Source organism: Terrapene carolina, unplaced genomic scaffold (genome assembly GCF_002925995.2).
Source record: "Terrapene carolina triunguis isolate 2854851 unplaced genomic scaffold, T_m_triunguis-2.0 Scaffold132, whole genome shotgun sequence".
Lineage (NCBI taxonomy): Eukaryota > Metazoa > Chordata > Testudines > Emydidae > Terrapene > Terrapene triunguis.
In genome coordinates, this window is record NW_020664483.1 from 10,989,730 (window position 1) to 11,004,745 (window position 15,016).

Sequence of the window (15,016 nt, forward strand, 5' to 3'; positions counted from 1 at the left end):
CACCATGATCCCATCAACACAATTGACAACACACCCTCACCTCAGTCAGGAAATTCTGCTGCCTGGGTAGCATACTTTCCAGCAATGCCAGGTTGTATGATGAGATCAATCAGTACCTGGCAGAGGCCAGTTTGGAATTTGACAGGCTCCCCCACAGGCTCTGAAGGAAGTGTGGAGTCTGCCACAGAATTAAAATAAAAATCTATTCTGCTATTGTACTCACCTCACTCCTCTATGGCTGTAAGACATGGATGCTCTACCAACATCACATCAAGCAGCTGCAGAGCTTCCAACTTCGCTGCCTAAGATCCATGTGCAACATCAAGTGGCAGGACAGGATCCCCAACACTGAAGTCCATGGGAGGTGGCAAATCCCTGGCATCGAGAGCATGCTCATCAGCGCTCAATTTTACTGTGTTGGACATGTATACTGAAAGCAGTGCTGTACAGCCAGCTGAGCACAGGAATGCATTTTAAGGTAGACACATCTTTAGACACCTTGAAGGCCAACCTCAAAGAATTCAAGATAGACCTTAGAACTGGGGAGCTTGTTGCACTGGACAGATGCAGATGGAGAGGTCTGTGCCATGAGACCATGCCCATTTTTACGGAGCGGTATGTGAGGTCTCTGCAGGAGAAGAGAGCATATCTTAAGGCCAGTGCCTCAAACCTTTTTCCCAACGATGACTACACTTGAAAGATATGCAGTCACGGTTGCAAATCCGGGATTGGATTTGCTTCCCACGTGAGAATCCATGGAAACAAACTCAGAACTCACGTCCATGCTAGCTGAAGGCTCATCCACTGAAGTGACGGGAGAATCCAACAGTCATTGATCAAAAGTAGAGATTGTGATCTAGGGACTTTGGGATGAACGTTTGGAAGGGAGATAGCGATGTGCACTGAAAAATGGATTTAGATAATGGCTGGATGTATGGCTCTTGAACAAATACCAGCACCATCCATCCCCTAAGTGCTTGTCAGAGTTTTGCATTGATGATGTCAACAAATTCTGATCTTTGTTCTTACAAATGTTTGTGGCTCTAGATGGTGGTTCTCCCAAAGCTCAAACAAGCAAAGAGTTGCTTTGTCTTCAGACTGAAGCTCATGGTCTAAAGCAGAGTTAATGAGATTATATATTTTTGGCTACCTGCATAGTAGAAGAAATATCAACTCTTCAAGCACAAATCAAAGCAAAACTAAGTACTATAAGGATTGGTAAATAGGTTGAAAGGAAAGTGTGCCAAATGTGCCAGAATCTTACACATTTCTCTCATTACTCCCACTAAATCTTCCCTTTAGCTTTTCTTTTTGTAATGAAGGATTTCATTTCATTTCATTGAGGTTTGAAAATGCCTTGTCATTAAATTGTCAGTTTGACAGTTCAGTTTCACTTGTGACTTGATGTGGGCTTGAGTCAAAGCCCAGAGAGGAGTGACTACTATAATACGCTAGAAAAATTACTCTCAAAATGTCATTTTAGTACTGTAATTATGACGCAGACTCCCACAGTACAGGAATGAACATAAGTCATGTTTTAACCAGTAAACCAAACATAACGTATGTACTGATAAATTACTGACTGATCTGGCAGCTGCCTTTTATACTCTAAAACTGAGATGAGCTGGCAACCTATATAATCAGAAGGCACAATGAGTTTCCCCCCTTCTACTCTAAGTTTACAAAAAATGTTTAAACCATAAGTGTGTAAAGCCTCATGGGTGTGTAGTCTCTTGCCCTCAGTGATTTGGACCGTATCTGGTTGCTACCTGCAGTTTTAGATTTATTCACGATCGTTGCCCATCAAGAGCTCAAGCACCTTGGGCCCTACAGATAGGGGCTGGCTCCAGGAGGTGTTGCCTCTCCCTGAAGGAGCCCAGTGCCGGCTGGCAAGAGTGCACCGGGGCACGGCTTGGATCTGTGCCACCCGCCCTGTCTGGGGAGCGCCCAGCCATGCAGAGGTGGTCCAGCTTGGGGAAACAGGGCAAGGAGCGCTCCCAGGCAGCCAGCCAACACCCCAGCTCCCATAGTGCAGAAAGCTAGGGGCCTGAGCACGCCATGTGGCTCCCATCAGCTTCTGATCTGCTGGTTCCTGGCAGGAGGCAACGGCTTTCAAACTGTGAGGTACGTCGCCACGGTTTGAAAACCTCTGTGCTAAATGGAAGGCAGAAATCTGGGGATGGGGGCCCGTGACTCCATGTGCCCCCCCTAAACTGTTCCATTTTTCCACCCCCCCCACTGTTTTGTGCCCTGGGCGGCTGGTCTGCTTGCCCCACACTGGTTATGCCCTGATGTAATGATGGGGTAATAGGTGTCTGGGCTAATTGTATGACCCTTGCAAATCATTCATATAAGTTGGACTTGTTTAGGTTTTTCTTAGGCTTTCTTTTTGTATCGTTTCTTTTATCCTTGTTTGCTTCTTACCTAAAGGTTCATGTAGCTGTTCTAGTAGTTAAGAGTAGCTTCAGTAACTAATGCTGCAATTAAGATTCCCCTCATTCTCCCGCCCCCTTCCCCTGCATGTATGTTTTTGGTTGTGTGTGATATTTGTTGCTTTTTGTGCCATGGCTGTTACCAAATAGACCTACATGAAAACACATTCTAAAAATGTATACATGCAGAGTTTTTTTTCTCTAAGTGTTCAGATATGGAATCATAAAAACGTAGAGCTGGAAAGGACTTCCAAAGATCAAGTCCAGACCCTGTGTTTAGATTTACTTGGTCCTACCTCGACCATCTCTGACAGCTTTTTGTCCAACCTTTTATTAAATACCTCCAGTGATGGGGGTTCCACAACTTCCCTTGGAAGCCTGTTCCAAAACTTGACTTCCCTTATAGTTACAAAGTTTTTCCCTAATAGCTAACCTAAATCTCCCTTGTCACAGATTAAGCCCATTTTACTACTTGTCCTACTTTTGATGGACCAGAGCAACTGATCACCATCCTCTTTACAACACCCTTAACATATTTGAAAACGGTTCTTAGGTCCCTGCTTAGTCGTTTTTGTGTGTGTGAAGATTAAATATCCCCTGTATTTTTAACTTTTCCTTATGGGTCAGGTTCTCTAAACCTTGCATTGTTTTTGATGCTGTCCTCTGGACACTCTCCAATATGTCCAAATTTTTCCTTAAGAAAAAAAAAAATGTGGCATCCAGAATTGAACCCAGTACTCCGGTGCAGGCTTCACCACTGCTGAATAGAGTGAGACAATTACCTCCAATGTCTTTCTTATGACACTCCTGTTAATACACCTTAGAATGACATTAGCCTTTTTCTCGACTACATGGTTGACTCCTAATCCCTTTTGTGATCCCACTGTAACCCCAAGACTATTTTTAGCAGCACTACCACCTAGCCAGTTATTACCGATTTTGTAGTTGTGCATTTGATTTTTTTTCCTTCCTAAGTGTAGTACTTTGCATTTGTCTCTATTGAATTCCATTTTTTTGGATTGCAGACCAATTCTCCAATTGTTAAGGTCATTTTGCATTCTAATCCTGTTCTCTAAGTGCTTTCAACTCCTCACAGCTTGCTGTCATTTGCAGATTTCATAAGCATATTCTCCACTCCATTATTTAAGTCATTAATGAAAATACTGATTAGTATGGGATCCAGGAGAACCCCCTGAGGGACCCTGCTAGAAACACCCTCCCAGTTTGACAGCGAACCATTGATAACGATCTTTAAGTATGGTTTTTCAACCAATTATGCATCCACCTCTCAGTAATCTCATCATCTTTCCCTAGCTTGCTTATGAGAATGTCATTTGGGACTGTAAAGCCTTATTAAAATTAAAATATTTCCTCTCTACTGCTCCCACTGCCCCCCCCACCCCAATCCACTGGGTCAGTAGCCCTGTCAAAGAAGGAAATTAGGTTGGTTTGGCTTGATTTGTTTTTGACAAATTCATTCTGGCTATTCTGTCTAACCCTATTATCCTTTAGGTGCTTACAAATTGATCAATAATTTATTGGCGTTTAAGGGGCTTTGTTTTTAAGCAAAAACTTCCAAAACCATAAATTAGTGTAACTGTTACAGTAGTTATCAAGTGCTTGTGTCCCTTTTTGGGCTATCAGTGCCCTCTAGGGGTAAAACTGAAAATTGTCATAACTACTCATTTTCTCAAGAATAACCACATGGTTAAGGTTAAGATTTTGTCCGTTATTTTTAGTAAAAGTCACCGACAGGTCCGGGGTAATAAACAAAAATTGACTTGTCAGTGACTTTTACTGAAAATAATGAGAGGAGAGAGGGTGGGAGGGGGAGGAATGACACCTGGATCCCCATAAGGGTGGAGAGGGGGCTGACAGTCCCAGCCCCATCACCACGGGGCAGGGGGCACAGTCCTGGCTCCAGCCCCTGCCAAGGCTGCAGGATGGGGCACACAAGAGCGGCTCCAGCTGCGGGGGGTGGGCGCACAGATAATAATTAGATATTATGTTAAGCTGACAATGGTAGTATAATAGGAATCCTTTATTGAATCTTGTCTCCATGTTTTAAACTTCTAATGCAAGATGTTACAATTGTTCATATTCTGATCATTCATAACTTCCCCTTTTTTTTGGTTTGCAGATGAAAACACTAAGGAAGCTTTGCAGGTGAAGAAAAGTCTGAGTGAGAAGGTTTCTCTCTACAGAGGCGACATTACATTGCTTGAGATTGATGCTATAGTTAATGCAGGTAAGTAATCTTTTAATGTGGTTATATTTAGAAACTTGCAGTATTTACAGTTCTGGGGAAAAAAAGATATATAACATGACTACATTCTGTGGAAACCATAACACGTAGAAACTGCTGCTCATAAAGTTTGCAAGCTGTGTACAGCAGATAATTTCATTCTGTACCATTATTGTTAAGACTTTTGTAAAAGCACAAACTGTATAGTGGGTGTACGATATAAGATCACTCATCTCTATTTTTTTCTTAATTTGGAGAATTTGCACTTTGTGGCAAAACACTAAAATTAGATGTTAGAGATTAGACTACTGTAATACGATGTACCTGAGGCTGAAGAATGCAGCAGGTGATTTATTTTAAAAGTATTTCACTGGGAGATGAGAATTTTGGGAACTGCATTAATTTCTTACTGGTTTTTATGTATATCTTAAAGTTTTGGTGTTAACATGTAAAGTCCTGAATGGCTTGCTTGAGAGACCATCTATCTCCCTATACTGTACTGCCAGGTTGCATTCAACAGAGATTCTGGAGCTGTTTTGAGAGAGGGAGCTGCTGGCAGCACATTCTCCATGAAAGAAGGCCACATTATTTAGGCATTCATTCTCCTCCATGGTAGGAAATAGCCAGAATGTGTTGACCTTTGGTGGCCTTTGTACTGTGCCAACAATTTGTTTAGGCATTTGGAGAGAGTTGTGGAACTATTTTTCACAGAGGAGTATCTTTGTTGTAGTCATTGGGTGTAACAGATGTAATTTAAGAGTGCTGAGTTACTTGGAAGTTGTTCTTGTGGTATTGTCTATTTAAATATTGCAAGGATACACAGAGCCCAACAAAAGTTTTCGTATTGTATAAAGAAATAAAATTAGGGTTGTGGGTTTTTTGTTTTTTTGTTTTTTTGTTTTTTTGTTTTTTTGTTTTTTTGTTTTTTTGTTTTTTTGTTTTTTTGTTTTTTTGTTTTTTTGTTTTTTTGTGGTGGTGTTGTGGTGGTGTTGTGGTGGTGGTGTTGTGGTGGTGGTGTTGTGGTGGTGGTGTTGTGGTGTTTTTTTGTTTTTTTGTTTTTTTTGTTAGCATTAAGTCTTTTAAAATTTAACCTCACAAAAAATGTTGTGGGAGCTGGTTGGATTCTCATAAAGATTTAAAACCACTGATATGGAAGGATGTATTAATCCAAGGTATTGAATATCTATAAAATACTTATGCAAATAGTTATGACAAAGTGTGAATTATACTGAATGGCAAAGTGTTAGTCTACTAAAATTTATTTTAAATAGATAGAATCTGTGGAAAACATGCTGATGTTTCTCAATGCTGTTTCTTACATAGAGTTCATAACATTTTAAATCATGAGGGGAGGGGAAGAATCATTTCTGGTTTACTTCTTTCCAGATCCCAATCTGTAGTGTTACTCCAAGCATCGCAGCTAAATGCAAGGTGGAACAATTGCTAAACAATCTGTTTAATTGTTAGGTTAATTCCTAAACTAGCAGAATTTCATTAGAATTTATGACTCTATGGGGGAAAAAAATCCATGAAACCATGTTGCACTAAACTTGCAATTGTTAATTGAGCTGTAAATACACAATTTTTTTTTTAATCCTGTATTTTACTATTGAAGCCATGGGTGGCGGGTGAAGCTTCCCCTTGGGGAGGCTAGCCCGCTGTTCTCAGCCCCCCCCGCATGGCCCCAGCCAGGGTGGACAGGAGTAGGTGCTGAGAGCTCAGTCAGGGTCGTGGGGGAGGGGACAGCACTGAGAGCTCGGGACTGCAGCAGAGCCCCTCCTCTGCCCCATTCCGCCCCCACTCACTCCTTTCCGCCCCCACGTCCCCGAGATGGGAAAAGCTCTGTGCCCCTGCCAGGGCCGCAGCAGGAAGCCAGAGCTCCTCCAGCCACAGGGCCATGGCAGGGGGAGATGGTTTCCAGGGGTCCCAAATTGGCCAGTGCCCTTGGACACAGGCCCGATGGGCCTGTGTCCCTGCCCCTGTCCCTCCCCCGGCGGCATGAGGCTGGCAGAGGCTTAGGCTCCCCAAGCCTCCATTACTCACTGCCCGTGGTTGAAGCAACATTAATGGCCCCTTGTTATTTAGGACATGCAGTTTATCTTAATGCAACAAAACCTTCTGTTCATTATCTTGCTCTGTCTTGGTTATATTTATGTAAGCAGAGTCAGGATGAGCTCTACCCTGACATCTGGTGGCGAATTATGGCGAGTGTGGACAAGAACTCCAGGGGCTGAGCTTGTTTGCATAGGCACACCCACCCGCCTGGCATGAGACAACAGCAACTGATAGTGGTTACTTTGGATGGGGTGGGATCCCCAGTTTCTCTGTTATTGGGGCAGGAGGAATAAAGTGTTGTTACCCTGATTATGTGAATCAAGGACAATGAAACTGTTTTATGACAGAGGATCTCACCATCACCTAAGTAGCATTCGCTAGACAAGGGACACGGGTTCCACAACCCAGTGAATTGAGAGAGGATAGGGACAGGTATTTGTACCAGATGGTATGGCCCCCTTTTGCAGGCCTGAAATACCAGTTGCACTACCTCCTCTCTCCACTGTTGAATGTCAGAGCTAACTTTGATTCTATTAGGAGTCTAGTTACAGGCTGCTGAGCTGAATTCACTTGGGGCCAATGGTGCACCAGCACTGGAGCTCCCCTACTACGAGCTGAAATCACTAAGAGCCGAAATCACAAAAGAGCTAAAGTTACTGAGAGCTGAGATCACTGAGTGCTGTGTTAACTAGTGGGGGAGCCTGAAGCTATATTGCTAAGCGGCTGGCGGAGCAGTTTGCGGAGATGGCTGGAGGAGCAGCGTGGAGCCTTGCGGGGATGGTTGGAGTGGCCCAAGGAACGGCAAGCGGAGCTGTTTGTGGGGACGGCTAGAGTGGCTCACAGGTCGGTGAGCGGAGCCATTTGCGGGGGCGGCTGGAGCGGCTCACAGGTCGGTGAGTGGAGTGGAGCAGCTTGTAGAGCAGAGCAGTTTGTGGGACGGCAGGAAGTGGACTGGCTCGTGGTGAAGGCTGCGGCGGAACCTCACGGAGAGACGGCCGGTCGGCCTCAGATCACGTAAGGTGCCCCTTAACACCCTGCGTGCCCCCCTTTTTACTCTGGGGCTGCACTGACCAGGGATAGAGACTTTGGGGGTTGTTGGACTTTTGGGACTCTGGGTGATCTTTGGGTTGCTGGATTCAAGAACCAAAGGGAAAGGACACGGCCCAATTTGCTGGGGTGGGTCTTTTGCTCATGGTTTGTGTTAGGAATCCTGTTTTGTGGTGTTTTTTCCAATTTTAATGCTGATGTTGTTTACCTCATGTTATTAAATATTTTCTGCTACACTCAGACTCTGTGCTTGCGAGAGGGGAAGTATTGCCTCTTAGAGGCGCCCAGGGGGTGGTATGTAATTGTCCCAGGTCACTGGGTGGGGGCTCGAGCCAGTTTTGCATTGCGTTATTTAAACGGAACCCCTAGATACAGAACCTGGCCCTTGTTGCTGCCAACTTAGATGGGCAGAAGGGTTACATTTAGAAGTAGGTAACCTGGAGGGAAGCTGTTTTCCAAGTATTAACCTACTTCCTTCACGCAGGCACAAGATGATATACAATGGCTTTCTGTTTTTATTTTACTTGGTCTTTACTGAAACACTCAGAACAACAGAGTAGTGCTTGAAAAGGAAGCTGCCATATATGGTGTGTTTTGTTCTTATAAATTTGTCTCTCTCTTGCTTGGAGACAAGACTGGAGCTGGCTGAAATTTTTTGACTGTTTTTCATAAAGACTTTTTTTTTTTAAATAAATTTTTGCAACTTTTAAATTTTCTGTTTTTCAATTAAATTGAATAAATATTTAGGTTTTTCTTTGTTTTTTGGCTGATCAGTTTTCCTCCCCCCACACCTTTCCCCCTCTTCCTTGCCTTCCATGCCCCCTTTTTGTTATAGAGGGGAGGGGAAATGAGACTGGTTGACTGGTGTGGATGAAAGAAACAGGAGGGGGAACAGAAGAAATGAGAGAAACTTTAAACCAAAATTGTTTTGAATAAAAGAAAAATGACTTCCTTTTGAAACCTGCAGAATGAAAATGAATTTGCAATTTTGATTTTTTCTTTTTTCCCAGCCAGGTCTGCTAAAGACCCAGTCTACTCCTATCATTTTCCTTCCCAAAACTTGTAATGATTATTTCTAATCTGAGAAACTGCAACATGATTACAATCTGAAAGATAAAGTATTACACTCAACCATTGCCAATAAAAATATAAGAAAACTGTCATAGTAATGAAAAGGAGATGTTAAAATCTTTCTCCCTGGATAATACTTCACTAGCAATTACTAGGGCTTTGTATATTCTCTGGTCATAGATTTTTGGAAAGTGATTGTGCAGTAAATTCTAAATTTTTTTCAGTTTTAAAAAAAAAAGTTTCTAACCCTTATGATTGCAGTAAAAAGCTTCTCTTTTCTACTTATTCACATTTAAATAATTTGAGGGCTGGAGAAAATGCCTTAAAGTGAGACACACAAAGAGCTCTCTATCTGTTGAGTTTATCAAAAAGAAGATTGAGGTGACTTAATTAGTATATAAGTTCCTTCATGGTCATGGAGAGGTAAGACCACCTCTAAAGGGCTCTTTAATCTAGTGGAGAAAAGCATAACAAGAATCTATTGCTGGAAGATTATCCAGGGAAGATAATGGAGCAAGTAATTAAGGAAATCATCTGCAAACACTTGGAAGGTGGTAAGGTGATAGGAAACAGCCAGCATGGATTTGTAAAGAACAAATCATGTCAAACCAATCTGATAGCTTTCTTCGATAGGATAACGAGTCTTGTGGATAAGGGAGAAGCTGTGGATGTGGTATACCTAGACTTTAGTAAGGCATTTGATACGGTCTCGCATGATATTCTTATCGACAAACTAGGCAAATACAATTTAGATGGGGCTACTATAAGGTGGGTGCATAACTGGCTGGATAACCGTACTCAGAAAGTTGTTATTAATGGTTCCCAATCCTGCTGGAAAGGCATAACGAGTGGGGTTCCGCAGGGGTCTGTTTTGGGACCGGCTCTGTTCAATATCTTCATTAACGACTTAGATATTGGTATAGAAAGTACGATTATTAAGTTTGTGGATGATACCAAACTGGGAGGGATTGCAACTGCTTTGGAGGACAGGGTCATAATTCAAAATGATCTGGACAAATTGGAGAAATGGTCTGAGTTAAACAGGATGAAGTTTAACAAAGACAAATGCAAAGTGCTCCACTTAGGAAGAAAAAATCAGTTTCACACATACAAAATGGGAAGAGACTGTCTAGGAAGGAGTACGGCAGAAAGGGATCTAGGGGTTATAGTGGACCACAAGCTAAATATGAGTCAACAGTGTGATGCTGTTGCAAAAAAAGCAAACGTGATTCTGGGATGTATTAACAGGTGTGTTGTGAGCAAGACACGAGAAGTCATTCTTCCGCTCTACTCTGCTCTGGTTAGGCCTCAGCTGGAGTATGGTGTCCAGTTCTGGGCACCGCATTTCAAGAAAGATGTGGAGAAATTGGAAAGGGTCCAGAGAAGAGCAACAAGAATGATTACAGGTCTTGAGAACATGACCTATGAAGGAAGGCTGAAAGAATTGGGTTTGTTTAGTTTGGAAAAGAGAAGACTGAGAGGGGACATGATAACAGTTTTCAGGTATCTAAAAGGGTGTCATAAGGAGGAGGGAGAAAACTTGTTCACCTTAGCCTCTGAGGATAGAACAAGAAGCAATGGACTTAAACTGCAGCAAGGGAGGTCTAGGTTGGACATTAGGAAAAAGTTCCTAACTGTCAGGGTGGTTAAACACTGGAATAAATTGCCTAGGGAGGTTGTGGAATCTCCATCTCTGGAGATATTTAAGAGTAGGTTAGATAAATGTCTATCAGGGATGGTCTAGACAGTATTTGGTCCTGCCATGCGGGCAGGGGACTGGACTCGATGATCTCTCGAGGTCCCTTCCAGTCCTAGAATCTATGAATCTATGAAGCTGAAGCCAGACAAATACAAATGAAAAATAAGGCACAGATTTTTAACAGTGGGGTGATTAACCATTGGAACAAACTACCAAGGATTGTCTGTCTTGATGCCTTCAGATGAAGACTGATGCCTTTCTGGAAGCTATGTGTTATCCAAACACAAGCTGTACTTTAGGGTTATAGGGTTCAGAATAACTGGATGGATGAAATTTAATGGTCTATGATATAGAGGAGGTCAGAGTAGATGATCTAACTGTCCCTTCTGGCCATAGACACTATGAATCTATTGCTGTCCTGAGACTGTAGGCAGTCTGAAAATGTTTGGAAGCTGTATACTGTTCTGTTTAATCTTAATGGTTTTAACTCTGAAACCTAATAAGTTTTAAAACTTCACTGCTGATTATAACAAGCAACGGTATCCAGATGATGTCCCACAGTTCCAAATTTTCTTCCTCTTCTCCCCACGTAGCAAGTCTTCTTTACACATTTCTCCCTAGCAAATTTTATGTTGCAGATGTATATTGTCAGTACTAAAATATTTTGCAAATTCAAAACTGGAACTGAAAGGAGAGCATAAAATAAACGGAATTAATACAATTTATTTGTTTTTTTTTCACATTTATTTTATTGAAAACCTTAATTTTTTTTAATTTGAATTAAGCTGCCACAGAGTTTCCACTCTGCTGCCACGGTTTGCCATAGAATTTGCTACAGAATACATATGTTGTAGGATCAATCTAGGTGGATTACATTACATCATGAAGTTAATTTAGAAGTTTAGGAAATCGAAACAAACCAAACCAACGATCATGTCTCAGCGTAAGTTATGTGAAAAGTGCCGCATGCTATTCTAGTGTAGGATACTCATTCACTTGGCAAAACTGTGCCAATGTTTTAAGAAAAAACAGACCAAAATTTTTTTTTAAAACCTAAGAATAGTGATCTGGAAATAAAACCTAAAATATTTGGTGACAAGGAATGTGGAAACAGCCAGGTGAAGCAATAGGAACCCCTTTAGTAGTGTCACTCGCTTGCTTTTTGTTGAGAACTCTCCTTAGGACTAATGGGAGAAAATTTTTAAATATCACTCAATTGTTGAAGTAGCTCTGACTGATACAGGCCATATGGCCAATTGCCTGTAGCTTTGTAGAGTCGCTGGAGAATGTATGCTGCCAGTAAGGGCTGTCAGCTTGTCTCACCCCACCATCTAGTCTGTGCGGCCTCAATTTCGCAGTGGGCTGAGCACCTTGACCCTTGATCCTTCAAAGCATTAAGCACATGTTTTACTTTAAGCACCAGTAGTCCCTGTGAAGTGAAGCATGTGCTGTTTGCTGGATTGGGGGCAAAATGCTCAGCATCTTTCAAGATCAAGCCTTTTATCTCTGTGAGCAGAATGTAAACTTGATCACTTCCTCACTCCATATATGTAAGAGTCCCTGCCTGCGTCTCCTTCCTTTCTGCCCCCTCATCTGAAAATAGGAGCGTTTTAAAATAGAGCCACAACACAGAGAAGCATTTCCAGCCATTTCCTCTGTGAACTCAGTGCAGCCCTTTCTGATCCATTGGTGGAATTACAAGCAATGGCAAAGTGACTGTATTCAAAGGGTGGTGATTTATCATCCAATCACAGCATACGCTTTTAAGAATGTGAGGAAAAATCTGAGGTTTTTTTCCCCAGATCACTTTCCCAATGAAGTTCAGGGAAGAAAATGTTTTTTATATTCATTTACACACAAGTTCGAAGTTTAAGTGATTAAGTCAAAATTTCTTTGTGCATGGACACGGGGAAACTGTAGGGTTTATCACTTTTTCTAGTTTACAGATTAAAGGTTTTTAATCACATATAGTAGAACCTCAGAGTTATGAACACCAGAGTTATGAACTGACAGGTAAACCACACAGCTCATTTGGAACCAGAAGTACGCAATCAGGCATCAACAGAGACCCCCCCCCCCCAAAAAAAGGCAAATATAGTACAGAATGGGGTTAAATGTAAAAAATACTAAAAAAAAAAAGACTTGACAAGGTAAGGAAACTATTTCTATGCTTGTTTCACTTAAATGAAGATGGTTAAAAGCAGCATTTTTCTTCTGCATAGTAAAGTTTCAAACCTGTGATAAATCAATGTTTGTCTGCAAACTTTTGGAAGAATAACCATAACATTTTGCTCAGAGTTATGAATAACCTCCATTCCCGAGGTGTTTGTAACTCTGAGGTTCTACTGTACATGGATCTTCGTTTTTTAATTTAAATGTAATCACAAAAGATGTTACGAGTGTTCAAAAGTGTTCTAAAATGCTTTTGGCTGCAAAAAACTTCAATATAAACAGATACTCAGTTTAACCTTAGTAAACAAGGAAATCTGTTCTCACTCTCAGTATCTCTATTTGAGTTCTCTTGTGTATATCTACTTTTATATGTTCCATTGTTCATTAAAGGATTTACAAAAGTTGAGGCTACAAAATCAAATTAACCATTTGAATACTGTCCAACATATGAGTTACTCAAGGCAAAACTCAACAACAAGTTGTACTGATGTTCATGAAGTGCCAGCCCTAAAAAACACTACTGAAAACAGGAATGAGACTGGTGTGCTGTAATTTACCTGTACTGTTGAGTTTCCACATTGTATTTTCCTTACGTGTTCGGAGAACAGAGTGATGAGTAGAACATCTAGGCTAGTTTATTCTTAAACTAATGTAAATGGCAGTAAAGCTTGCACAGTGAACTACCAAACCCAAGAATAGCATTTTGTAGTCATGTTTCCTTCTTGAATTTCTGGCAAATAAATTAGATCACTTCAAAGCTGAAGTTTTTCAGTGAAAATAACTCTCATTTCTTAACATTAAATTAATGTGTTTCTTTACACTGTGGTGTAGAATTGTTTCATGTGCTTTTGTGCAATCAAAAGAGCCAGGTAGGCATTCTAGAATTTTAGTCAACACTGGCGATTGAGCAGAGGCTTCCCTTTGATGTGGACACAGCGGCAAAATGAGGACAGACACATGCCTGGAATTAAGCGGCAGGCCCCAACTTTTATTAAACTGTAATACAAGGGAGAGCCACTGTTCCCTATCCCCCATACTCTCCTATACCAGGCATTTAATTGGTTACAGTGTTGCCTACCCAGGGATGGGCAAACCTTTTGGCCCAAGGGCCACATCTGGGTGGGGAAATTGCATGCAGGGCCATGAATGTAGGGCTGGGGCAGGGGGTTGGGGTGCAGGAGGGAGTGTGGGGTATGGGAGGGGGTGCAGTGTGCAGGAAGGGGCTCAGGGCAAGGGGTTGGGGGGCAAGAGGGGTGTGGGGTGTACAAGGGGGCTCAGGGCACAGGGTTGGAGTGCAGGAGGGGCTTGGGGTGCAGGCTCCAGCACAGCGCCGCTTACCTTGAGCGGCTCCGGGGTGGCAACGGTGCACAGCGGGGCTAAGGCAGGCTCCCTGCCTGCCCTGGCCCTGCGCCATGTCATGCCACTCCTCTCCTGGAAGCATCCAGCACCACGTCCCTGTGGCCCAAGGGGGAGGGCGAGGGCAGAGGGCTCTGTGCACTACCCTCACCTGTGGCTACCTCCCCCAAAGCTCCCATTGGCCACGGTTCCCGGCCAATGGGAGCTGCGGGGGGCGGTTCCTGCAGGCAAGGGCAGTGCGCTGAGCCTTCTGCTCACCCCTCCCCCCCAGGGGCCGCAAGGACATGGTGCTGGCTGCTTCTGGGGGCTGGATCTAAAGCCCTGACGGGCCGTAGTTTGCCCACCCTTGATATAACCCATAACTGGCACCAGGATTACAGGGCTCCTTGCCATATAACCTGTACCACAGGATTCAGTTCTGAGTCCATGCACCCTCCTCTCCGCCCACATGAGGGGTGAAGCAGGATGCAGTCCTTGGGCCGTGAAGGCCACAATTTCTGACCTCAGCCTATGAGGCCCAAGGCCCCAAATCCCAGGTCTTTTACTGCTGGGAACCATTCATTTTATTCTCTTAACTGTACTGGAAACTGGCCACTGAGGGTGCAGCAACTAGCTTGATCACTGCCCCCACCCGACTACATGGCCTGGTACCACAATTCCTGTCCAGTCCATTTCCATCACATCCTGTAGCAATCTCAGCACCTCCATCTGCCAAATGTACACCATCATCTCTGAAAACTTCCGACTGATGATAACCGATGGTCCTGTGCCCTATCAGTAAAAAGAACAGGAGTACTTGTGGCACCTTAGAGACTAACTAATTTATTTGAGCATAAGCTTTTGTTGGCTACAGCCCACTTCATCAGATGCATAGAATGGAACATATAGTAAGGAGATATATACACACATACAGAGAACATGAAAAGATGGTAGTTACCC

General features: G+C 42.8%; 1 protein-coding gene across 1 annotated transcript in view; it reads left to right on the forward strand.

Annotated features, from left to right (window-relative positions):
- MACROD2 (mono-ADP ribosylhydrolase 2) overlaps positions 1-15,016 on the forward strand; it is a 1,327,587-nt gene that overhangs the window by 34,597 nt on the left and 1,277,974 nt on the right. Inside the window, exon 3 of the mRNA XM_026653173.1 lies at positions 4,573-4,680. Within this exon, the coding sequence (XP_026508958.1) occupies positions 4,573-4,680 (108 nt within the window). The remainder of the gene's footprint in view (positions 1-4,572; positions 4,681-15,016) is intronic.